Genomic DNA, 27,698 nt, shown 5'->3' with positions numbered 1-27,698 from the left:
GACCGGGTCCAATAGCGTTTAACCATAATCTCACATACTGGAGAGAAAAGATTGTGATGAGAGTAGATGCAAGATTGCTCTTTACTCACAAAATAAAAATTAGTTTTTTTTTTTTTTTTTTGAGCAACAACGAATTGCTTATGTACCTCATCTAACCGTTTCTGATATTCCTATGACTTTTCTGATTACCATGACGACGATGTACGTCTAACTCGTTGTTTTTAGTATTTATTTAGGTAGACAAATTTTCATCGTCATCAGGGGTTTACTGGGTCCTTCAAGAGGAAGACAACCTTGACTGCAAAAGGGCGCAAAATAATAATAATAATAATAATAATAATAATAATAATAATAATAATAATAATAATAATAATAATAAATAAATAAAAATAAAACGAAGGCGCACAAGTTCACAGGCGAAAAAAAAAACAAAAGAAAAAAAAGAAAGAAAGAAAGAAAAAAAAGGCGCACAAGTTTCAGTACACACAAACAAAAAAAAAAGAGAGAGAGAGAGAAACGAAAGCGCACAAGTTCGAAGGTGAAAAAAAAAAAGAAAAGAAAAAAAACAAGGAACACAGGTTTCAGGGCACAAAGCAAAAAAAAAAAAAAAAGAGAGAGTTCGAGGACTCAAATAAAGTAAAATAAAATTAAATAAAATTAAATAAAAAAATATTGAATTTTTGATATCTTGAATCGTAATTATGTTCTTCGCAATCATGAGAGTGTTTGTGTGTCTGTAGTAGACTTGTATGTGCGTAGGCATGTGTGTGGTGAGTAGGCATGTGTGTGTGTGTTTGTAAGCATGAGTCCGTGAGTTAAAAACTAATGATTGGTTGAAAAATGATTTTTAATTGGGTGAATTAATTTATTTCACGAAAGTAAAAACTAAAAATTCCAAAAAAAATGAACTTTTCTCATCTTGTTTCCTTAGAACGGGGTCGTTTCCAAAATTTTAAAAGTATCCTTTTCTGTAAGAGCATACTTAAAAACATAGGATCTGACCATTTTTTAAATAATTTGACTAAGTTTAATATTTTTAAAAAATTATTTTAATCGGTGCGCTTTCATTGTTTATGCTTCTGCCAACGACATTACAAACGATGAAATGCCATTCACTAATGCCATTCACAGAGCATAATACTTAAATCTCTTCTTTACTCACAGGTGTTGGCAACGATATGGTTGACAGCAAGCGTAAAGCGAAATATTTAATTCGATTCTTGATTATCCCATAAGGTGGAAACGTGGTAGACAGATGCGCCAAAGTAGATCATTTGTGACGTCATAAAGATCACGCCTTATTTTTAAAATAGGACAGTTAAAAAAAATTATTAAAAATTTAGCGTTGGGAAAATGAAAGTTTTTTTCTCGCTCCATGTTATTTTTTTTTTTTTTTTTTGCTTATTCTAGCAATTTCAGTGACTAAAAGTAGTACTTTAAACTGAAGGCAACAACCCCATTGAACTTTAAAACGGAAGGGGAAATCTGCAGTGGCCATTCGTCCCAATTTTTGATGCCTCATTCCACATTTTATATCCACATTAGTAATATTTAAAACCAGTAACATACAGCAAAATTTTACAAAAACAAAAAAAAAAACAACTTTACTAACCACTCTCCCTAATACCTACATTTCTTTTGACCCCCAACTTTTTCGGTGCACCAGCCGCCTATGTGTGCGTGTGTAGGGCACAGACGTCACCACCCAGATTTGGGGAATCGAATGAGCTCGGGCTTGTGGACGCAAAAAAAAAAAAAAAAAATCGAAGGTACACAGGTACCGAAGGCGCAATTAGATACGAAGGCCCACAGGTTCATGGGCGCAAATAAAATAAAATGAGAAAAAAAATTAATTTGAATTCTGAAATGGTTACGTGTGTGTATAGTTGTGTATGTGTATGTGTAGGCTTGTGTGTGTGCGTAGACCTCGTGTGAATGCACTGGCGTGTGTGTGTGTGTGTGTGACTGTGTATGTGTTATGAGCGTGCGTGTGTGTAGGATTTGTGGACAGCATCGATCAGGAGAAGCGGATTGCTCAGGACCGGAGGAGCCGCGTCTGCAGAGGACGTAGGGGTTGAAAAAGGAACCGAAACGTCAAGGACGGTCAAAGTGAAAACAATCAGCAATCGTCATTGCTCCAAAAAAAAAAAAAAAAAAAAAAAAAAAAAAAAAAAAACGTTCGAGGGTGCAAAGAAGAAGAAATAATCGAAAGAAAAAAGCAGAAGGCACACAGCTTCGATGGCACACACACAAAAAACGATGTGCTCAGGGCTCAGGTTTAAGAGGGCAAAAAACCGACGGCGTACAGGTTTTAAAGGCGCCAAAAAAAAAAAAAAAATCGGAGGCACCCTCACTTGGCTGCTCAAAAGAAAAAAAACCCGAAGGCGTTCACGTTCGAGGGCACAAATAAAATAAAATGAAAAAAAAAGGCTCGAGGGTGAAAAAAAACTCATTGCCTTTTCATTCATAGTTTTTTTTCAGTCTTTAACGCTACACCGTACCTTTCAAAAAAAAAAAAAAGTTTGCGAAACCTTCCGTAAGTTGCAATCGCTATGTTTCATTTCACTCCACCACAACAAGGTACAGCAGTGCTACCTAGCGGTATTAAATCATACAATTATCAGACGCAGAAAGTGTAATATCTCGGAGCTCTATTGTATTTCTATTATGAGAGCGCAAGCGCATATCCTAAAAACAGCTGTTTCTGAATGGTAATTGCTAAAAAATTAAACTGTTTTCTCAAAACATTTTTTATGAATGTGAACACTCAAAGAAGCAATTATGTATGTCGTAGATGCATCGACAGGCAGTATTGAAACTATGAAAATTACAATAATCAATTCAACTGGAGCATATTGGGTCGTCGATGTCTTACCTGAGTTTACGATAGATAAACTAAAATTGATGGCTTTAAGCCATTTCTTTAATCCCATCGATAGCATCAAAGTCTCCGATCGTTATAAATTAATACTCGTTTCCCAAAATCGGCCACTTGCCGATGAAGGAACTATAAGAGATGAAGATATTAGAGAGAATGGTGAGACCCTTTTCAATGCAGATGAAAATTGTATTGTTTACTCGATGAGATGTTAAACTCTTAAAATGTGATTTTTCAGATGAGTTGCTGTTATTAAAAAGAAGATCTCAAGCTCTGCCTGCTAATGAATCTCAAGAGGAGGTAACTATATCTTATTTGTTTCACATCGTCAAACTGCTGATTTGTTTTTTGTATTAACATAAAATTTAGCATACAAACTGCTTGTCATGCATAGGTTCTAAAATTTAGATTTCAGTCTAGTGGTTTCGAAAATGAAATTGTTTACTCTTGAATCCATTACACCACTCCTTTTTTCTGTTGAAAACTCCACAAGTAATCAAATACCTTGTGACAAAACATTTTAGCCAAGTGGTTAAGTGCTGGATTATTGTACTCTTAACATACACCACAATCTCAGTGATAGTTTCACTGTATGTTCTTCACAAATTTCCTTATTTATCATGATATTCAGAAAAGCATATTGTTTTAAAAATAATTTGTTCTAAGAGTTTCCAACCTTGTGTTTGATACGCAAAGAATAAATATTTAGCGTTTTGTTTTCTTTTGTACGTAGTTTCACATAAATGAATGTTTTTATAAAGGGGTCACTCCACCGTCATGTGGGGGACAAAAATACGCTTAAATTTCATTAACATTTCGTCATATCTCTTAATATTTTAATGAAACATGGGTAAGCAATCTTTTTTAATCTTTACATTTGGTACAAAGATACTCCTGACACAATTATATTTTTATTAAATAATTTTGTTATTTAAAATAAAATTTATTTACATGTGTCACATGCAGGACATCCCAAGTCAACCTCTGGTAACTTGCTTATGAATGAGCTCATATTTTTGCTCTATTAATACAGCAATGACGAAACAAATTGTAGATTTTGAAAGCTATGGTTCCAATGTAAAGGAAACATATCTCATTAGTTTAGAAATAATAATTTAAACCATTGAAAAAAAATATGTATAAGCCCATTCCATTGAAAATAGTCATTTTGTCCTGCACGTGACAGTTCCTATATTTCATAAAAAATAAATAATTTTTGAAGAAAGTTTTTGCTTAAGAAGTCGGACATGCGTTCGTGATTTCTTAAGCAACAAAATTTTGTTCATCATCCTTTAAAATTGACATTTTTTATGAAATATATGAAGTGTCATGTGCGAGACAAAGTTACCGTTTTCCGTGGAATGGCCCTAAGGTATTATGTTAAAAGGGCACTTATATATTTAAGATCTGCAATTTGTGCTTTTCGATGTTGTTATTTCTTATTTTACTTATGTATTTGTTTATTTTGCACTTATACATTTAATTTTCGAATAGTCTTAAAATTCTAGGAAAAAAATTAATGTCTAGAAAAATGATTAATTATAATTGATAATTATTTAAACTCTCTTACTTTGATCTATTGTGACAGTCCACATCTTTCAAATTTTTAGTATTTTTTATTCTGGGCTCACTTTTTGTTTCGGGTCTTACCTATTTTATTCATTTTCACCTTTTTTTTTCTATACTTGTTGGTAATAGGACCATAAAACCAAGTTTGCCCTTAGTATATGAACACCAAATGAATTAATTGCTAAATAAATGCATTCAATAAGCAGGTGTTCTTTTCATTCAAACTTTGCCTTGTTTATTTTGGTTTGCTTAATTAATAGTTTATGCCATTTATTGTCAAATGTCATCCATCCATATAATAGTAAGCAATATTTATGGTGTCAACATAAAACAGTTGCCAGCACGTGGTCCTTCTGACCTTTTCTTGCTATGTATAGATATGTACATGTGTACATTATTATATATTATTTACTTATGTAATACAGTAGAAGACCATTATAACGCCAACCTATATAACACAATTCTGTATAAACCGCACAACTTTTCAGAAGTAAACAATAGGTTTTGAAGTTAAACTTCCTCTGTTTTGTCTTGTAAACATAAAAATTGTTAGGAAAATTAAATTTTGAAACAGTTTTTCATCTTTTCATCTTAATTCAAAGTTTTAAAATGAAAAAATTAGTGTTCACAGTAAAAAGAAAATACCAGCAGATGGCTCTTGAAAATGCAACTGTTATGCAAACCATGAATCTAGCAGAAGTGCAGGATAATTCACTTTCTTTTGATTGTGAAACATATTTATTTGGGAATAACTAAATGTAATATTGGTGCTTAAATGCTCATTGCAGATAAAACTCATTCTGAAGTGCTAATGTAGAGACATATTCTGAACATTAGTTTCAAAATTTGTGAAATGATCCGTATAACGCAAAATCCTGTATAACGCAAAAGCTCTGGTCCCAAGGTGTGCTTTATAATGGTCTTCTACTGTATTATATTGCTATATGCTTACTGCACTTTCTCTTCTGTTTTTGAATGACAAATGTTAACAAAAGGGTTGGAAACCTAAAACTTCTGAGAATTAAAGCATTCCATAGTTCTGGTCTGAGGAAATTGGGATCCCCTTATGGACCTTCTTGAAATTACATTTGATCAAAACAGACCCTTTACAAAATACCGATTAACTACAAGCTGATTTGTGCATCACATGACTTCCTTTTACTCCAATTTAATGTCATTTTCTCATTGGCAGTTTTAATGTGATTCAACTGTTTACTCTCTAAATATCACCAACAGTGGCCAAATTGAAACCAGATTTTAAAAAAAATCACCAAATTTGTCTCCAACTTGGCGCCAAACTTGGTGACCAAAAGACTGGCGGTATATTGCCAAGTGTCCGCCAAATTATAACACCACTTGAATTTACATCAAAATTAACAATAATTTCCCCCCAAAAAGGGGCAAAAGACCCCCTTTAGAGCGTCTGAATGCAACCAAAAAGAGAGGTGCACAACTAGACCCCACTAGGAGTCGACGTGCCAAATTTCAACTTTCTCAGACATCACATTCTTGATTTATGCGACATACATACACACATACATACGTACATACAGACATCACGAGAAAAGTCGTCGTAATTAACTCGGGGATTGTTAAAATGATATTTCGGGAATCTGTACATTCCTAGGCAATATATCCACGTGTGGCCGGGTTGAAAAAAACTCAACATTCATTTGGGGGTGAGTAAAATAGAAATTAAGGCCGATTTTTGATTGAAATTTTTTTTTGCAAATACAATACTTCCTTTTTTGTAAAAGGAAGTAAAAATGGACATTTTAGAAAATTTTGTTTGACCTGAACCTTGTACAAAATTATTTACTAACAAAGCAGACAACTCAAACATCAAGTACATGTTGTACCATCATTTTAGGTTTGAATTTTTTAGGTTAAATTTTTTTCATACAATGACCAATAAAATCAAGTTTGTAACAATCTTCTTTTTTTTCCTGTGATTCACCCTGTATTGTGATGCTTTATAGTACACAAACATTTTGTTGTGTATCATATTTTTGTGTGCAAATTTGATTAACTTTTTAAAAGTAACTTATTTAATCACATTTAGAAAGAAGAAAAATGCCGTGGTCCTACAGACACAGAAATCCAGAAGGAAACTGCATTTTTGCAAATGAGAAACGTTGATACTTTAATTGAAAACCCCCCTGTGCCTGTTGACGTAAGAATTTGATAAACATTATTTTTTTATTTGAAAGTAAATTTTGTAGTGGTAAAAATATTTTTCATGCTGATAATTGTAAAAATTTTATAGTTTCACATAATTATTGTACTTTTTTTTTGCTTTAATTATAGAAATTTTTGTCATTTTATAGGGTTAATGTTGAAAATATTTTTCATGTAGCTAACTGTGAATTCTTCATAGTTTTATAGAATTATTTAGGAAAATTTTTTTGGCTTTAGTAAGAGATATTTTTGGGGATTTAGTAAACCTCAGTTCCTTAAATTTTTAATTTTTGTAAGCAAAGATTTCTGAAATTCATTTTTTAATTACATTATGGCTTACGCTAATTTATTATTGTGTATATCAGCAGTTCCCAACCTTTTATTCCTTATGAACCCTTTCCAAAATCCGAAAAACGTTGGCAAACCTTTTCTGCAGTACGTAAGTAATAAGTTCAAAGCAAAGAAGAAAAAAAGAAAAAAAAAAACACACACACACACACATAATAAAATTTAGAATTTTAAAAAAAGTTTTATGTTACTCAATATTTTTTAAGAACAAAAACACAATTGCAAACTACAAAAGTTATATCATTGTTGCAAACTAAAATAATCGCTATCAAATTAATGCAAAACAAATTTAAAAAAACAAAGTAATTATTTTTTGTTGAGCTTCAGTCAACTTTGAAAAAATTCTTAATAGAGCGGTTGTGGAACAAAGAAGCTTAAAGTTTGGTTCTCGAAATTTCAATCTTACATTAGGTTTTGCTTTTATCTCTGCGTCAGTTAAGCATCTTCTTTCACATAAAAACTTTGTCCAAAACTGCAATAAAATTATTTCAAAAAATGTTTTTGACCCCGTAGTATATTTATCAAAAACTCTGAATTGGAGGTTTGTTAAAAAGTGATCTTTTAAAATACCTCTCAGAGAACTGTCTCAGATTAACTGAATATTTTTTCTCCCGCTAAAATTGGAAATATCTTCTTGAAAAGGACTGCATGTCTAGTAGTTTGATAGAGATGTACGCTTTATGGCGTACGTTAATCGGTTTTTGAGAGCTGAAGATTTTTCTGATCCTTATGCAAAAAACGTGCAGAATAAAATGCGTAGTTATTTTTGGCTTTATTTTATTTTTGAAAAATAATGCAAACTCCTGTAATTAATTCTAATTATTTTATAAAAAGTATTTTTTACCAACAAAAATATGCTTATGTTCACTTATCACACGAGAATTTTTCCTTGTGAATTTCTAGGTCACGTACAGCACAACTTAATTTGCATAAAACTAAAAGCATTCATTTAGGGCATGGAAATAAGTGTACAAGTTATTATTTGCAAGGTTCAGTCATTAGTCAGGCAGAAAAAGTTACTGGTCTCGGCGTCTTAATAAGTCAGGATTTAAAGTTTAGTCAGCAGAGCAGCTTAGCTAGTAACAAAGCCAATAAGATGCTTGGGTTTATCAATAGATCTATTTCAAACAAATCTAAACAGGTTCTTCTGCCCTTATATAGAAGTTTGGTAAGACCTCATTTGGAGTATGATGTTCAGTTTTGGTCTCCTAATGTATTGGAAAGGGTGGTTCAAAGGCGGGCTACAAGGCTAATAAATGGACTTTCTCACTTGGAATACGATTCCAGGCTTAGAAGGCTAAATATGTACAGTCTTGAGCAAAGAAGAGACCGAGGGGGCATGATTCAGTCGTTTAAATTTATTAAAATGAAAGATATTGTAGGGCTAAAGTTTAGCACTGAAAACAGGACAAGGGTTCATTGTTTTAAGCTATTTAAATCTCAGGCTAACATGGATATTAGGGAAAACTATTTTTATAGCAGGGTAGTGGAACCTTGGAACAGCTTACCGGAAGAGGTGGTAATGAGCAAGGGAGTAGATAGTTTTAAGAGGGCCATTGATCTTCACTGGGGATTGTAAATTGGGTAGGACCAGCTTAGCTGGGCCCAGAGCCTGTTGCTGGTCGTTACTTTTGTATTTGTATTTGCTTTCATCTAGAAACATTGTATTCAAAAGTTTAACTTTTTGGGCATGGCTTTAACTCTATAATGTTCAATGAAATCAGGGGCAGATCCAGGATTTTTTTCTCACTACCTATTTTTGTGAAAGTATTGTATCAATATTCTATTTTTGTAAAAGTTTTTTTTTTTTTATCAGCCTTGATTTTGTGATCTAAAAAAGGCACATTCTAATTTTTGTCTCGGAAAATTAGAGCAATTTAAACGATAGTTTGAAAAGTGCAAATGTCATTACCTAATATTTCGAACTTTTTTTTTTGGGGGGGGGGGGACCTAAGAGGTAGGGAAAATATTGTATCTCAGCTCAATAAGCTTTGTTCTGTGTACAATTCAGGAAATCACCATCCCCTAAAACTGATGCTAAAAGATTGCTTAAAAGCAATTTGGTGAAAAACAGTGAAACTTGAGTTTAATACTATGAAAAAGTTGTTACCTAAGCGATTGTTCATATGAATCATCTTAGCATTTTATTTTATGAGTAAACTATGTTTTAAACAGAAAAACATGTTTTCTATTTTAAAAACACAGGTTTTTGTGAAACTTCCGTTTTTTAAATATTGTTTCTAGAATGTGTCGATTTTCAAAGTTAGTTTTGTGAAGCTGCTGATTTTATAACTTGATTTTTGTGAAAGTACCGATTTTAAAATAAATTTTTTGTGAAAGTACCGAAAAGCGGTAGTAAGATCAACCTGTATTGGGCCCTGGAAATAGGTAAAACATGTGCCTTGTAATGAGACTTAATTCTTTAAATTTACAAAATATGTCAGCATGTATGCTATAAAAAATTTAGATTATCAAATCAGAGTGCAAGACACAGATGAATAAATAAGGAGCGAAAAACATTTGAAGTTAAAAATTTGTGTCAAACAACATGCTAAAATTGCACTGTTTGCAATATTATTTTCACGAACGTCCTCCTATTTCACGCAAACCCCCAGAGATTCGCAAACCACCTGCTGGGAACCAATGGTATACATCATAGTACAGTCGAACCTCCATATATCAAACTTCCACGTATCGAAATTTTCTGTATATCGAAATCCCAACGAATTTCTATGTTCATTACATAGAAAAATTGTTTCTATGTGTCGAAAAAATCTCTATATATCGAAATTATTTTCGAGACATTCGTAGATTTTTTTTTCACTTTAGACTGTTTGTCTCATGAAAAATGAAGGTTAGGGGGAGAATATTATGTTCACTAAAGGTTGCTAAGAAACTCAGAAGAAATCTGGGTTGAGGGGTGTGTAGATAGATCGTTGTTTCGTTCTGGAGTTCTTCAGTTCCCTCAAGGTTATTTTAAATCTTAGTTGTAACAAGTGACACTGTAAAATCAGTTTCAAGTTATCCCTTTTGTCTCTTAATTATCATTCCTAGACTTTTTAGCATCAGTAAAAATCATGCAAGTTAAGTAGATTGATTTTTTTTTTACTTTTCTCTCGATTACATTGTCAAAACGAAAATCCCTTAATGTTGCGGATCAAGTTGAATTGCCGAAGAGTGAATGTGTATAAGGCGCAAAAATATAATTTCTGTTAATTTTTTAACTATTACCCTTCATTTAATCCAATGCTCATATAAATTAGAAATTGGGTTTCATGCACAAAAATTTACTGTAATTTTAATGTAATAATGTAATAATGTAATGATAAAATAAGATCGTTTCTATACATCGAGATGTCTATATATTGTATTTTTTTCTGGCAATTTGCTACTTCGATATATGGAGGTCCAACTACTTTATTTTGTCTCATTTTTGAACTTAAACTACTAAAATATAGTACAAAAACCGAGTTCTTTGAAATCCCAAAGCAAGTGTCTGCAATCAATTGCTTATTTGTGTTTTATCTGCGTTGTTAACTAACTGTTACTATAATGTTCATTTATTTATTTATTTTTAATGAAAGAGAAAACCTGATATTGTGATTCAGTGGAAACAATGGATTTATGAAGTATGGAGCAGTGATTCTCAACCCCTGTGGTCCGTGGATCACTAGTGATTCACGACAGTGATGTTCCTATCAATTTTTATGAGGGTGTACTCCCAGTAATCCATTATGCACAATATGTGTATGCGATTATAAAGCGTTCAAAAGGCGTTGATTTAATAAGTGTAAAGAAATATGTGGAAGTAAGGTTACTTGTAGGGGAAAATGGTTAATATAAATATATTATTTTTGCTTTAGGAAAATTTTAAAATGCGATGATAGAATCTGCAAATTAAATGAAAATTTTTGAAACTTGAGGGTATACGCTATAACTCTAAAAAAACGTTTGAGAGTATTCGCAACTCCAATAAACTATAGGGGGCGCTGCAGGCACCGGCTAATGGCGGACGAAAAAGGCAAAACAAACACATGCCGTAACTTATAACTTGCTTTGATGCTTAGTGAGTGACAGTAATTTTTCATCATGTTTGTGGGAAGTTTTCTTTTCTGTTCTTCTGAAATTACATATTACATTACACCACAAACTGTCTGAAGCCTGTAATTTACCCCAAAGAAAACACGTGGAATGGAATGTTTTACCTTTTTCTTTAGAATTGTTAATCACCACAAGACAGCATATTCAAGCTCTGGAGTTGCGAATATGACGTATATGGAGTACACCCTGAGGAACACCACTGGTTCACAAGGAATTTTCATGTGGTTTGTGAACAGCTAGTGAAAATTAATCTACATCATTTTTGTAGTTGTAATTAATTTTACTGAAGAAAATTTCAGATTAATTGCATTCCACCTAATGTAATTACTATGAAAATATTATTTCTATCTTATGGTTCAGGATTCGGAAGGGTACCAAGTGGTCCTCGGTCGTGAAAAGGTTGGGAACCATTGGTGTAGAGTACAGTCTGTTTGTTTTTAAGTGTTTTCCCCCCCATTGTTTCTTAAATTTTAGTATTTTGCCTATTATTCTAAAGGGCCAATTTAAAAGAAAAAATCTAACTTCATTTTTTTTTTCTTTTGTTTTTAGTTTCATACTGAGCTTAGAAAAATTCTTGTGTCCCTCGTAAAAGTGTCCGAAAAGCTTCTACGATATCATCCGGAGGTTGTGGCACTTTTTAAAGAAATGGCTGAAGGTAAAGTTTATCTAATTTAATTACTTTTTATTGCTATTTAAAGTTTATACTATAAAAAGATATTTTATTTGTGGTTTGTTAATTTTAAGAAACCAGGAACTGCTTCAATACTTAAAACCGAGATGGCCACGCAAAAATATTGTCATGATTTTAACCAGAATGATGAAAAGTTTTTACAACGACCTGTACATCCTCATCGATCTGGACCATCTGGGACCTTAGGGAAGCTGGATAATCAAAAAGCTATTTAAAGTCCCTTTAATATGAGCAAAGCCATTCCTTTGTATGCCAGGGTTCGTGCGAGTTATGGAAATCCTAGAAAGTCATGGAAAAAAAAAATAAGCAAATTTCAGACCTGGAAAAGTCGTGGAAAATTGAAATTTTCATTCAAAGTCATGGAAAATTATTTAAAGTCATGAAAAAAAGTCCTGGGCAAAGAGAAAGTAACATTTGCTAAAAGAGCATTAGAAATATTGAATGATTTAACAATATTGCACATTAAAACTGAAAAATTGAACGATCCGAAAAACAAATCTGAATTTTGAAATCCCATTACATCCACTTCTGTAGCAGCCACTCGTCTTTTTTTGCAATGTAATTTTACTGCTTGGACATCACTAATTTTGCATTTACCATTATTTTCAACACTTTTTATACTTTATATTCTGTAGTAGTGAACTTGCATTCTTGATTTGCCACCCCCTCTTAAAAATACTTTGTGTCCACAAAATCTAGATAGGGACTCTAAAAAATCCACCGAGTTTGTTTCCACCACTCGTAAAAACTTTATTATTAAATTTTTCAGAGTTTATCTCAATTTGTTGAAAGTTTTAGAAAATGAAGATCTTTTGTTAGGTGATAGAATACAGAAAGAGGGATTTTCTAATACTCTAAAACTGTACTGCACATCATACGGTCCGCAAAACTAATCCATGCGACCCACTGCTACATTCAATGTCAGGAATCAAACACTATGTTCTGGAATTTCTGAACCTATTAATTTATTTGCATTTGAAAATGTGTAAATAAGTAAACAAGTACATTTGAATCAGAAGATTTATTTGCTACGAATGTTTTTCTTTCTTTTTTCAAAAATTAATATCTGGTTTAGAAACATGAATTTACTGAGGGATGTGGCTTTTCTTTAATGAATCAAAGTACTATCAAGTTATGTGCGTGATTAAATGTACTGCTGATGCTAAAATTTAACTTTTGAAGCAAATTTATTGAAACTTTCTCGGCTTAATGACTCGTTCAACCTTTGTCCCATTCATTATAATTCACTATTTTTGCTTTACCTAAAGTTATGACATCAAGACAAATAAGAATAGTTTAGGTTTTTAGGTGCACACTGATATTTTTTCAATCACAAGTAAGTGCTTCGATGAGGTAGTGGCATTTACGTAAAAATTTTGCTAATGCTCATTTCCAAAAATTTTCAAGTTTGAAATTAAATACATTAGCACTATTCTGTTCATGTAACAAGGTCATGAAATTTTTTATGAAGTCATGAAAGAGCCCTTGAAAAGTCATGGAATTTTTTCATCCGAATAGAGTATGAACCCTGGTATGCAGACTCACAGTTTAATATAATAAAAAGCTGCATTTTGTTACAAAATTACATAAAATTGTTTTCATGACAGTAAAAACAATAATAAATTTTCGACATAATTTCTTGCCAAAGAAAGTCAGGGGTTATTCTCTGGGATTTTTTTCAAAATTAATCTTATAAAACAGTGAGGTTATTTTTAAAACTGGAGTCTAATCTTTTTGTTCATGAACATTTTGAATGCGTTTGAAAAGTGCTTGGGGGGGGGGGGGGGGGCTGCATTCATTTACAAATGCTCTAAACACTAACATAGTGCATGAATACTTTAGAAATTCATAAAATTGTGCTTCACAATGATTAAAAATATTTTTATTATGAAGCTTCCATTATATCTAATTTATAGTCTTTGTATATGTTTCTTCTGACCGTTGATAGTATTAATTATATTTTGACTTTAAAAGACTAATGTAATTTGCTCATGTATTTGAGGACGTGCTGTTGTAAAATATCGATGTGGATTTTTTCAGAAGAGGAGGCAAAAGAAGAAGAAATCTGTGTAGATAGAACTTCATTGAAACAGTTGGCAGACATGGGCTTTTCTGAAAACAAGGCAATTGAAGCTCTGAAGCAGAACAGGTCTGTTTGTTTGTTTCTTTTGGGTTTTCACTAAATTGATTTCTGGTCTTGACACTTCCATAGTGAAAGTGTCCATTGGGATTGTTTGTCTGTCAGAAGAGATGCATGATTTCATTAACAGATGTTGAGTTTAGATTAAGTAATATGTAAAAAAAATGAAAAGTTGTTGCATGTAACAAAGAAAAGTAGGAAAAGAGGCCAGCATAAGATTTAATAAACCACCCCTAAGTTTTTCTAAATTTTTAAAAAAAAAAGAAATCTGTTGAAATGCACGCATCGAATTTTATTGTGTTTTTGACCTGTGTAAGTTTTTACTTTTCTTTAATGCCTAAAAAGTGTGTGCGCGGTTCTTTTTTTTTTTTTTTCTTCTTTTAAGTAAAATTTTATTGATGTGCTCTACTTAGACTGAGGTAAAAAATAAAAAAGAACTCTGCAATTATGCTAATAATGTTTTCTATTTTATTAAAGTTTCTTTTTTTTTATGTTTAGTATTTGTTACAATTGACAAAAGTGTGTAGTTTTATATTAGATAGCTATTTAAGTTCTCAAAGTCACCTTGTAAAATGGTATTACTGACCATTGAATGGTATTATGCCAAAATTAAAGTAAGGAACATATTACCAATTTTAATATAGGTGCTTAATGGAGTATTCCGATGCAAATGATTAAGTATGAAGTCTAATTTCTTGTACTTAAAATCAATTCCTTTTATGTCTTTAAAATTTTTAATCCTCATTAGAAAATGTGCTACTTAATGATGCTATAAATTAGTTATGAAAAGAACATAAATGTTTCAAAAATGTTAAAAACCAATCTTTAGTTCAATTTCCGATGTGAAAAAAAGGTTAAGCCGCATCAATTGTATCATTTACATAATGTTCATCTCCGGTTTAAAACATCGTTTCGGCACATCTATTCCGAAGTGAAACCATCTCTGCAAAAATTATAACTGGTATCAATTTAAGCCAATGCTTGGTCATGAGAGCAACATGTTGCGAAGCAGGCAACCTCAAATTAAAATCACAGTGACTCAACTGAACGCACTTTCAAATTACAAATTATTAAATTAACAGAATGGAAATATCTGAATTATGAAAAGTTAAGGCCAAATTATGCAATTTTTAATCACATAGTAATGGGTGAAGTAAAATATGATCGTTTTCCCTGACATTCGTAAACCAGTTTCAAAGCACATTCAGCTTTTCTATCTTTTCCAGCATGGTTTTGCTTGTTGTTTACATTTTAGTTTAACTTCGCTTTGTTTTTAATCTCGACACAATTCTTTAATAGTTCACAAAGTAATGGCAACAATTGGAGGTCCTACATGAATGCCATGTCTAACAACTGAATTTTTTGGGTGCAAAAGAAAGTTTTCTTAGGGGGAGTGGGCAGCGAGCTTTCCGTAGCTTCCTTCCTTGAAAAATTTTGAACTGCTATTGAAAACCACAAAATGCTACACAGAAAGTTAGTCTCATCAGGGTTTGCCTGTGTATTTCTGTTAATTGACGAATAAAAACGGGGAAAAAGTTTAAAGTTTATGAAAAAGTGTTAACAATAAATGAAGACGCTAATTACAATATCTGACCTTTTTAACGTGTGTTAACATACAAGTGTTCCGGGACTTCGTGATTCTGATAACATTAAGTGAATGATAACATTAACCGTGATCACATTTAGCGCCGCCTACTGTATATGCTGGTAGATTTAATTCATTGAATAATTTTGAATAGTCGTACTTCAGAAAAAACTGTATTTATTATCTGCGCTCAGTTACTTTGCATTTGAAATACCCGAAGCAAACCTTTTATTTATGTGCCACAGGGTTGGCAGGTTTCTGCCAAGGCGGTAAAAACCACTGGTAGAAACCGGTTAAAACCGGCATGGCAAAAACCCCTTTCTGCCACATTTATGGCAGAAACTGGCAGAAACTCAAAAAATGACATAAATGCAATTCCTGACATACAATAGAAAATGTATAAGAAAAATAATTAAATATTAACCCAAATACAATTTATTTACAACACTATCACCATTCAAAATCAAATTTTACATTGTTTTCTCACTGCAGCAACCTGTAACAAAATACAAGTTTTGACGCTGTTTCTAAACCTAAACAATTTCCTAATTTGTTGTGCACAAAGGAGAAATTTGAGAAGATTCTTTCAATCCCATCAAAACATCGATGTTAGAAATTAAAACATCGATCTTTTTATCAATGTATAACCTGTATTTTTGAATATACTACACTAATTTAAGCAATACAAAAGAATACGTATCCGACAAATATATTAAAAATACTGAACCTCAAATCATGAATATAATTTAATAAGAATAATTTCACAACAGCTTGGTATTATAGTTGGGCAAAAATTGATAATAAGACAAGCACCGGTTAATACAATCTAGTTATAGTAATAAGGAAATATTTTCAAACTTAATTAAACTAAAAGTAAATTTACATCAAAAAAGAATCTAAGAAAAAATGCATCATGCACTTACCGTCAGTTGAATGATGAGAAAAAGTTGTGCTAATTATTTTAAAAATACAAAATTAACTCTAACAATAATTTTTAAGAGTAAGAAATATGTGTTGTACTCTTAGTTAATAATTAAACACAAATTTAAGGTAATAGACGGACGACTTGTTGGAGGAAATTGATAAGTAAGCCCGAATATTGGTGTTGACAGTTTGGAGAAAAAGAAGTTTCCTTACTTTGTCCCCCCAGAAGGGCATTTCTCTTTTCGCAGACTATCCCACCAGTCTGAGAAACATCTCTTTCGATGGAACAGAAGTTTCCATCACTATCAAATGCGTATAGGATTTTCCTTTAGTTTAAGAACTGGAGCCTTGAAATAGACTGCAAGTTCTGGCACCAGACTACCAGTGTCAGGTTCTTCCAATAGCTTTGATCTTTTTTTTACTCTCTAGTTAATCTTTTACTATCTTGTAGTGATCTTAAGAAAAATCATCCTCTACGCAGAAAAATTGTTCTTATAAAACGGGTGCAAAAAATGATTTTTTTTTTTGGCAACTCCATAAGTAAACTTAATTACCTAGCGAGAAGATTGGAGCAAAATTGTATGATAATTTTCAATTAAAATGCAAAAACATCAGCATCGAAAAAACATCGAAACCAAAACATCAGTAGTCCAAAAACATTGAAAGTAAAACATCGATGTTAAAAACATCGAAGTTTTAACAAAAAATCGATGTTTCCAAAACATCGACATCCATGTTGCACCCCTAATTTCAACCAATGAAACTCTTTACATTTATGAGTCAGTGAATCTAACCAATTATATTTTTTCTTACATACAGCAAAGTTGAAGACTGTGTTAGTACTTATATAATTGGATTATTAGCTTTCCATAGAAATCAAAATGGGGGGGGGAGAGCTCTTTGTTCTTTGAGAATAACTTTATTCAGTTATATTAAGTGTAAAATGACAAGTTTCTGAATTTTAGAATTTAATGAAATAAAAAAAAAATCTGTATTTATTTAAATATTTGATATATCACACTTTATATTAAATGCAAACAAAATAATTATAAACAAACTGAAAAATTTGTTACTTACAACATTACAAGGCTAAAATTTCTTAACACATAGCAATTTCAACTACGATAAATTTTACTTTGCTTTAGAAATGTCAGTCTTGTTATTTAACATATTTTTACACTAATTATTAAATAACTATTATATTAAGTTTTGCAATGACGAAATGAGTTATATATTTTATTTTACTTAATTGCCTGTCATTAAGTAATTACTAGAGCTATTAAAAACGTTTTCTAGTTTTTGCCAGTTTCTACCAGTTTCTGCCGGTTTTTACCAGTTATAACCAGTTTCTGCCACCGGCAGGGCAAAAACCAGTTTCTGCCGGCAAAAAGCCAACCCTGATGTGCCAGCATACCCATCTTTGAGCAAATTTTAAAATAAATTAAAGTTTAAATGCACTAAACTAAGTATTTAAAACAATTTGCTTTTATTTGAATACTAGCGGTACCCGCACGGCTTTGCCCGCGATAGAAAAATGAAAGGGTCATTTGGTTCTCCTGTATATTTATAAATAATGGATGATGAATTTCTCACCAATTTGCTGTGTTCATTTTGCTCGCCCACGTTACGGTTCCACGTTATGATGATTTGGTCATTTACTTGTCCACATTATGATAATTTGCTCAGTGAAATGTTCTTAAAATTGGAATAGGAAAAGAACAAAAGTGAATTTTCGAAAAATCGCTTTGAACAATGCAATTTGTTTTTCATTTTTCCTTTCATTTGTTTAAAATATTGTTTTTCTTTGTTACAGTAATGTGTCAGATGCAATGGATTGGCTGCTGGCTCAAGCTGTCGGCACAAGTTCATCGAGCAACGAACCGGCCCCCAAACCCAGCTCTTCTCCTACGTTTTCTCGAAAGTTTTCCAAACTGAATGTCTCAAAAATAGGTATTTGAGTTGAAAATGTTTACTTGTATCTAAAAATGAGTTTTCACTCTCGTTTTTCATGTTGTGTATTGAGCAATGGTCAGGGCCAGATTTATGGGAGGGCAGACGGGGCTACTGCCCTGGGGCCTCCACAACAAAGGGGCCCACACAATAAAATTTTTACAAAATATCCTAACTTTCACGGGTCAGCAAATTCTACGCTTTTTCTCCCAGACATTTTATAAATATTTCTACAAAGAATGCTTGTACAAAAATAATATTATTATCAATATATCAGAGAGCCCTGATTGCGAGTATCCATTTACTATCAATTTTTTATTTGATGGAGGCATTTCAGTGGCAATATATTTTTTTTTTATTTATTTAATTTGTAATTTGTACCTATGAGTTAAAGAGAAATAAAGTAAGTAAAAAAAAATCGAAAAATGGTTAACTTTGCATTTGCAGGTCATCCTTACAACTTCTCGCTTCTTGAGCTCAAAATTTTAAAAATTATTTGACGAAATGATTTGAATGGAAATTTTTTAAATCGAAAATATTCTGATATATACGTATATATCAAAATATTCTGATGTATCAAAGTATCGTATATTTTCGAAAATATGATGATCTTTTCGAATCCTGATTAGGGGGCTCCTTTGTTGCCCCGGGGCCTACACACTTCCAAATCCGGCCCTGGCAGTGGTGTTCCCATAGGGTATACTCCATATATGCCGTATACTCTCAAACATCTCTTAGACATATAGCGTATACCCTCAAGCTTCAAAAAATTTCATATTAGGACATTATGTATATGATCGCCTACACATATTGTGGGTAGTGGATTACTTTGAGTATACCCTCAGAAAAAGTAAAGAGAACATTGCTGGTGTTGAGCAGTTTTGTGTTGGTGAAGAGGCTCCATTGTAGCCTTAAAATAGCTATTTGCTGTATTTTCTTGAAAATTTTCGTTGTTCTCAAATAAATCAAATTATTCCTACTATCTGTGTTGCCCAGCATTTCACAGTCTTTCAAAAATGAAAGTTGTGTGTGTTCAATAATGATTCTTAAATAAAGGCGAAAAAAAAAGTAAAATTTTCTCTCAACATGCAGAAAAGAGCAATTTTATGACTTAATATAAAAATTTAGACCCCTTTGGATTTTTTTTTATTCCAAAAATTGTCATTGTTATTAACAGGCATAAACATTTTGTTTCACTGATCTCTGGCAAATCCCCCACCCCCCTCCTATGTGTAGGCTTGCCAGATGTCCCAGTTTGACTGGGACAGTCCCGGTTTTCAGACAAAATTCCAGTGTCCCGGCTGATTTACTTCATGTCCCAGAAAATGATAAATATGATTATAGATGACTAAAATTTACTGTGAAGGATTATTTAGGATAATTACTTTGTCATTTGTAACATTAATGTTGAATTATCTCGTAAATTGTTTGCAAAAATATTAAAACCAAAAGTGTTCTAGCCAATAAAAAGTACATGTAAATATTGTTCAATTTTTTCCTTATTCATTGCTTCTACTTTAACTTGAAAATATTAACGTGTAAAAAATAAAATGTTTAAATTTATCTTCTTGGGTCATGTATTATTACTCCTGGTTTTGGTTCAGAATTTAGCACTCTAAAAACCAACCCTTTTGAATAACGGAACACTGTCTGGGGGGGGGGGGAGTTCTCTTCTGGTTTCCCGGTTGAACATTTCAGAAATCTGGCAAGCCTACCTATGTGAATTCCTGAGCATCAAAGGAGCTGTGACCAAATTTGGCAAGGATTTGGTGTTAACTGGATTTGCATAATTAAAAGCCCCTATGTGAATTGAGCCCCCTGAGCATCAAAGGACCTCTGTGCAGAGGCGTGCTCAGGCATGGGGGGGGGGGCACATCTGTTAATCATGGTCTGAGCCCAATATTGTAAAAAACTAGGTGTAAAATCAGAGCTCAATACAGGCTGATTTTACTACCGTTTTTCGGTACCTTCACAAATATCTTTTTTTAAATAGGTACTTTCACAAAAGTCAAGTAATAAAATCAGTAGCTTCACGAAAACATCGAAAATTTCACAAAAATTCGCATTTTAAAATATAAAATTTGTTTCTCTGTTTAAAACAAAATTTTCTCATAAAATAAAATTCTAAACAGGTTTATATGAATAATCGCTTAAATAGCAACCTTTTTGAGGTATTTTAACTAATTTTTAGCTGTTTCTCATCGCCAAGTATATTTATGCAAGATCATCGCAATCTTTTAACTTGTTTTGGGGAACCGTTTTTCTCATAATTTCCAACATTGTACACAGTACATAGCCCTTTAAGCTGAAATTACGATGGTATTTTTGGTACTTCTTAGGTTTTTAGCTCCCTCCCCCTCCCCAAAAAACGAAACCTGTTAAAAATAATACTAGATGACATTACATTTTTCGAACTAAAATTTCACTTGTTCCACTTCTCTTTTACAAAAATTAGGATGCCTCTAATAATTCACAAAAACAATGCTGATAAAAAAGAACTTTCACAAAAATAGAATGATGCAATACATTCACAAAAATAGGTAGCGAGAAAAAAATCCTGGATTGGCCCCTGAAAATACAGAGGTAAACAATATGGAGGGGACTCGTAAAAGTCATGTGACAGGCTCCAAAATTTCTGTACACTCATAACGCATGCCTCTGTGCCAAATTTGGTTAGTTCCGACGTAAACCATCTGTTTGAATAAGGAATATACGCACACACACACGCACCAACATACAGCCATTTATATATACAGTTGGCCCTCTGTTTAACGACTTTCAAGGGACCACAAAAAATCGTCCTTAAGTAGAAAACATCCTTAAATAGAATGCTTTTAACACTACAGTGGACCATCTGGGACCGTCAAAAGTCGTTGTTAAATAGAGAAAGTCGTTAAATAGAGCGTCGTTAAACAGAGAGCCAACTGTACATATACAGGGTGTTCTGTTTTAACCTGCAAGACCTTTATTTTTGCAACCCTTAGCCCTAGATGTATACGTCAAATTGCAAAAATGTTCAAAATCAAATGCAGGGTTGAGATATTGAAAGTTTGAAGTGAAAATAAAAATGAGTCACAAAATATAAAATTTAACTTTTTATACAAGCCCCAGGTCCCTAACTTATGTTTTGGGAAATATTTTCCATTAAAAAATAAATTACAACACAAAAAGTTTGAAAGTAGTTCGACCAATATTCACCGAGATAAGAAACGCTGCGTTTTGTGACTTACACCACTTTTCACTCGCCGTCAATAACACCATTTTGGGGGGAAATATAGTGGTTAACAAGTGTTTAAAATTACATGTGTGCGTAGAGTGATTTTTAAAATAATTCGAGGTTTTGTAGTGTGTTTTTGCGTATCACGGCATAACATTTGCATTTATTTTTGAATATCAATGGAAAATATAAATACCTTGTTTTTCTTACTTTGACGACCTGTCATTCTTCTGAAAGAGCGATAGCTTCCAATCTCATCTTCTGTATGGTCCCTTAAAATTTTGAAATGAAATATCTCATTGAGTTTTGATCGCACAAGTGTCAAGTTTTTTGTGTTAGTACTAGTTTTCAATGGAGGTTATTTCTCTAAATATTAGTTAGGGGACATAAAGCCTGTATAAAAAGTTTAATTTTGTATTTTTTTGACACATTTTTATTTTTGCTTAAAAATCTCAATATCTTAATTCTGCAACAGATTTCGAACATTTTTACAATTGGAAGTATACATCTAGGGCTAACGGTTGCGAATAAAAGTCTTTCAAGTTAAAACGGAACACCTTGTATATAGATAGATATTAGCAGTGTGTTTTCTTCATTTTGATCGACTTCATTGTTTTAGTTGAGCGAGTCTCTCATTCAAGTTCTTCCAAGGAGGACACTGAAAAACCCAGTACATCCCAGTCTCATTCTGCTAGTGCTTCTGCCAGTACCAGTAGCGAACAAAATAGAATAGTGGAGATGATACGCTGCTTCCGTGCATACAAGAGGAAGGTCTTCAGACCGAGTCCTGCTGTAAGTTTTATGTTTCCGGTGTAAAAAAATTTCATTAAAATAAATGTTATCATTATTGCTGTAAATTAAAAGACAGTTTTGATTTTTTTATTTAATTCAAAGATGGCAAAAGCTGTTTGTCAATCAAGGGTGATTGTGTTCCGGTATTTTACCGGATTTTCGGTATTTACATCTTGATTTCCGGTATCTTCATCTTCGAAAATACGGGAACCATCCTATATTTTCAGAAAAACCCGCTTTTGTAAAATTTAGGTCGATGCTTAATGAAACGCTGAAAGTCCAAATTTAAGACGTTTCGTTTGGTATAAAGCGTAAGCTACCGTCATGTTTTGCAATCTCTATGGTAATTATTGAAGAACAGCTGGGGTGAGAGATGGAATAAAGGCTAGATAAGAAGAGAAAGGAGCGTTACTTGATATTTTTCCCCTTAATATTTTCTTTTCAAGATGTCTAATATCGTTTCTCTGTTGCATATCTTAATATGCAGATGATGTAACTAGGGTTGCCCATTCCCCCCGACTGCAATGGCACCCCTCAATTTTACCAAGCCCCCTTTTCCCTCAAGAATTGCCACCCACTAATAAAAAGAGTTAAATTCTTCTAAATTAATTTATCCAAAAGTTTCTGTGGTATAATCTGCTTCATGACGATCCCTCCCCCTCCCCACACAAACACATGAAAATCCTTGCTATAACTATATTATTAGATTAAATTGCTGAAATATTTATTCACCAAGATGGCCTATGGCTTTTCTCTGTTGTAGATGCTTATGTAATAGGCTTTACAGTCCCCCCCCCCCATTAAATGTTGAATTTAACAACTTATATATATCGAAAATATCGATATTTGGAGAGCGATATATCGTGGCATTAAAATTCGGATATCGCCTAGCCCTATTGCGCAGTGATCATAATACATTCTGCCACTTTTGCCCCAAACTTATTTAATTCTGAAATATTTATGCACTTTTAGAAAATGAATGTTAATGAATGGTTAAGGATTCAGATACAATGGAGGAAAATAAAACATTCTTTGAAAAATTTTTAGAAATGAGAAAAATTAAAAGAATTTAATTCTCTCCATGCACATGGACATATTAAGTCCAATTAAAACTTCAAGTTTTAGCCCCAACAAATAATTATGTATATAAATAATGTGTGCATACACGTAATGTGTATATGTATGCCCATCAAAACACTTTTTCTTCTTGGAAAGAAGTTCAGGTATTTTTTCATGGAGTCACAATCACCCCTGGTCAATGTCTTTGTTCAATGAAATCAGAGTATTTTGCATTCATATTGCTTTTGTTTTAGGACATGCAATAACTAATTATAAAATACAGTTGTGCATTCTGTTCTGTATTTAAAAGATATTGAAGTTTTAAGCTGTACGAATTTTGGATGTGAATTTCTTCTAATGTTCAACTTGCCAGGCTGGTAGCTCTACTATCATCTAGACACTCTTTAAAAAAATTCTGAATAGTTATTTACATTATTTTTCTTCTCTTGCAGGCTTTATCGAATTTGAAAGAAATGGGCTTCACAGAATCTGATATTTTAGATGCCTTAAGGATTAATGGAAATAACCAAGACTCTGCTGTAAGATACCACTTAAAATCTGTGTCTAATTTTTAGATGTAGTGGGTGTCTCTAACTAAAACAGCTCTAATAAATTTAAAATTAAATGCAATAATTTTATACGCTTTCTGATTTTAAGTGTCTTTTGTAAAAGTTTTGAATTGCATGTTTGTGTTCAAGTACTAAAATGTAAAATTTAAAAATCTGTACACCAATACTAATTTACGTGAATACATTTTCATTAATTATGTATCCCTTTAAATTGGAATAATTACCTTTGTGCTATCTTTAAACATTGTGCACCTCTATAATTTGCCACTTTTCAGTAAAAATTTGTGCTAAACAATGTTGGATTAACATGTGCCCTTACTTAGTTTTCTACACTATGATATATAGGGTTATTTGTGCAAGCAACGTTTGTGGTAAAATTAGCCAGGAGGGTTAATGGTTTTTTTTTTGGAAAAACCCATTTAAAAAAACACATTATTGAACCCACTTTTGGGTTTTTTAAAATTTTCTGAGAAGTCTTAAAAAAAATAATTAATTTAAATACTTTTACAATTTAAATTTCTTTTTTATTTGTTCTTCACCACAGACAATGGACATAAAAAATAAATTTTGAAATTTAATAATATTTCTTAACTCTTAACGGCATTAAAAAAAATACTTCAAAGATTTTAAATAAATATATTTAACTTTTTTCTTTAACTGGTCAATAAACAACTCAAATTATCTTGACTAAGTCCTGTCACGTCTGATTTTCTCAATATTTTTAGATTGTACAGAGGAAAATACTTTAGCTAAAAGGCTTTCAGGTGAATTATTTTCTGCAGACCAATACGTCACATCTCGAATAAACACAAGGTATATTTTTTAGAAATTAACAAGTTTTACATACGGTCGGACAGAAAACAGAATAGGATGTACAGTATTTTCATTATCCTACGAAAAAGTTTAATATTTCTTACTCTGTACATAGAAATAGAAAAACAGGAAACATAAAATTCAAAGAAATGTATTGATTAAGCTGGAATTTAGTAAAAAGGGATTTAAACTACTTGAGGTTCTACAGTAGTTTTGCATAATAAAATGAAATACAATAAAGTAAAATTCAAAAAAAAAATGTACTAATTAAAAACGAACAAACGAACAATAGATTTTATCTCTCGAGAAGTAACTTTGCCTTAACTGTTGGTTATCATGGAAACTAAAGACTTTGAAACTTCACCATTCTTGGGTTTCGTCGTCTTTTACACTTTTCTTTAGAAAATGCTGAATTTTCCAGCTTTTTTTACCCCAAGACAATTTTTGTGCTTTGTCCATATACTTACGCTACAGTATGCTACAAGTACCCCACATTTTCCCAAAAAAAGACAAAAAAACACACATTTCTTTTTAAAAACCCAGCTTTAGTTGGACTTTATTTAAAAAACCCTGGGTCCATGGGCTTTTAAAAAAAAACGGGTTTTTGCCGACTCTGGTTTATAAAATGAAACAGAAGCTCATGTTTTTTAATTTTACTAACTGCAATAATGTAATGTAAGGAGAAAAATAATCCTTTAATTGATGTTTGAAATGTATGCCTTATGTTCACAAATTATGCAACTTTGCATAAACATAACAGTTAAGTATTTGTGGTTTTGATGTTAACAAAATGCTTTGTTTTTTTTTTTTATTTTCTTAAAATCATGCCTTCACATAGTCAACTGAACTTTTTTCCATTTAAACATTTAGTATCACTACTCAAAGATAAATTACCTTCTTATGTGTTTTTCCCATTATCCATTACTGATATTTTGTTATGGATAAAATCCCAGAAACTGTTGTACTCTTATATTTTGAACAATGTTTTCATTTAGCATGTAAATTGGATAATATCTATCATGGTATTTTCTACTGCGCCCTCGCAAATGAAAGGAATTAGTTATGAGTTTCAAGTTATTTTTATTTTGGTGGCATAAGTTTTTCCTTGCTTGTCTATTATCCTATGAAGTTTCATGTTGTTTCTCGTTTTATCTCCTTCTGTAGTGTGATTGGCTACTTAGTGATAAGAAACCTAATTTCGAAGACTTAGAAGAAGGTTTAGATCCACAAGGCCCAATATATAAATCCATAATGTCGAATGCTGTCGTTCAGCTTGGTTTGAGCAATCCAAAAACTTTTCTAGGTAAGTTTTGACAATTTTAAATAGCTTTTGTGAATTGTTGTTGCATTTTATTTTTTACCTATATTTTTATTACGTTTTTTTAATCAATATTTAAAGGATTTTTATCCAATATCCATCGTTTTTTATAAGATATATTTGTTTTAGTTATTCATTTGTAAATCTACATTTATATTATTTTTTTTTATTTATTTATTGTACCTGTATGTGACTATAACTAGTAACAGTTGAGTCCAAAGCCTTTTTTTAATATCTACCTTTTATATATATATATATATATATATATATATATATATATATATATATATATATATAATATATATATATATATATATATATATATATATATATATATATATAATATATATATATATATATATATATATATATATATATATATATATATATATATATATATATATATATATATATATATATATAATATATATATATATATATAATGTATATATATATATATAAGATGCAGTTAACTATTGTGGTACTTATAACTTTTGTGTTCTCACTAAAGTATCAGTTTTGTTTTATGCATCCACAGAAGTCTCTTCAAAAACTGAGGGTTTTTTCTTTTTTAATTAATGTATTTATTATTATCATTATTTTATTTAATTTATTCATTATTACTATTAATTGTTTGGTTTTAATACGGATATAATCGGTTAGTATAATTAAATCCTATGTCTATTTTTAATGTCGGCTTTTTTTTTTTTTTTTTTTAAGATTCATTGTATTCTCATTAAGTTTATTGTATCCTTCAAAGCCTATACAGATGTTTTGAACGTTTTTGTATTTATGTAAATGCTTGCTAAAAATATTATTTTTTAAACGCATTATTGTTAATCTTTCATTCATTTTTTTTTCTTTTATATTGTGGAATTTTCTTAGTTAATAAACACATTCAGTGAGAAAACATTTAATAGAGAATGCCATGGAATGTACTAAATACTCAATTTGAATTACGTTGATGTTTTTATTTCATTTACAATTTCAGCACTTCTCCACATGCTCGAAAATCCTACTAGTGCCTGTAGGTGGCTGAGTGATCCTGACACAGCTCCTATCCTAAGTCAAATCTTTCGCATCTACCACGCGGAGAAACATTCACTTCATCTAGCAAGACCATTTACGCAGTAACCAAGTAACAGATTTCGTCTAATAATGTAATATATGTAATATCAGACTTTTAGCTCAGTTTTAAGAAAATGGAGAGAGTGTTCTACTCGAATGCATGATCTCAGTACATAAGTAAAGTACAATCTTTGTCGAAAAAAATCTAGACTTTTGTATCATACTTCTTAATTTATGATGATTGTTGAAGGAGCATTATTTATTTTGCTTTTAATATTTGTTGTTTGTTATGCTGTATTTTGTTTTTTAAATATTATTAAATCTTGTTGTTTGTTAAAGGATTAAAATTTTATTATAATTTTTTTTAAATTATGTTACATTACTTTTAAATATCCTTATGTCTTTAAAATTTGCTGCATCTAAGGCAAAAAAAAAAAAAAAAGGCTTGCTCAAATTTAAATCATAAATAGAAATTATGTAATAAGTTTAAAAACTGAT

At 31.6% G+C, this 27,698-nt stretch overlaps 1 protein-coding gene across 1 annotated transcript; it reads left to right on the top strand.

Annotated features, from left to right (window-relative positions):
* The first annotated feature begins 2,781 nt into the window (after positions 1-2,781).
* LOC129227466 (ubiquitin-associated domain-containing protein 1-like) lies at positions 2,782-27,365 on the top strand. The gene is made up of 10 exons (XM_054862036.1): positions 2,782-3,037; positions 3,117-3,178; positions 6,510-6,620; positions 11,624-11,734; positions 13,811-13,914; positions 18,228-18,364; positions 22,201-22,373; positions 23,885-23,971; positions 25,979-26,117; positions 27,124-27,365. Exons 1-10 carry the CDS (start codon positions 2,782-2,784, stop codon positions 27,264-27,266), a joined length of 1,323 nt encoding a protein of 440 aa, XP_054718011.1. The 3' UTR covers positions 27,267-27,365.
* The last annotated feature ends 333 nt before the right edge of the window (positions 27,366-27,698 follow it).

The sequence above is a fragment of the Uloborus diversus genome, chromosome 1 (assembly GCF_026930045.1).
Source record: "Uloborus diversus isolate 005 chromosome 1, Udiv.v.3.1, whole genome shotgun sequence".
NCBI classification, from domain to species: Eukaryota; Metazoa; Arthropoda; class Arachnida; order Araneae; family Uloboridae; genus Uloborus; species Uloborus diversus.
This window is presented reverse-complemented; position numbering and strand designations above follow the sequence as displayed.

Bases quoted from the DNA above. Each gene is read 5' to 3' on its own strand.
- LOC129227466 (XM_054862036.1), top strand. From the start codon at position 2,782: ATGTATGTCGTAGATGCATCGACAGGCAGTATTGAAACTATGAAAATT. The intron at 3,038-3,116 runs GTGAGACCCTTT...GTGATTTTTCAG, and splicing joins TGAAGATATTAGAGAGAATG to ATGAGTTGCTGTTATTAAAA. The intron at 26,118-27,123 runs GTAAGTTTTGAC...TTACAATTTCAG, and splicing joins CAATCCAAAAACTTTTCTAG to CACTTCTCCACATGCTCGAA.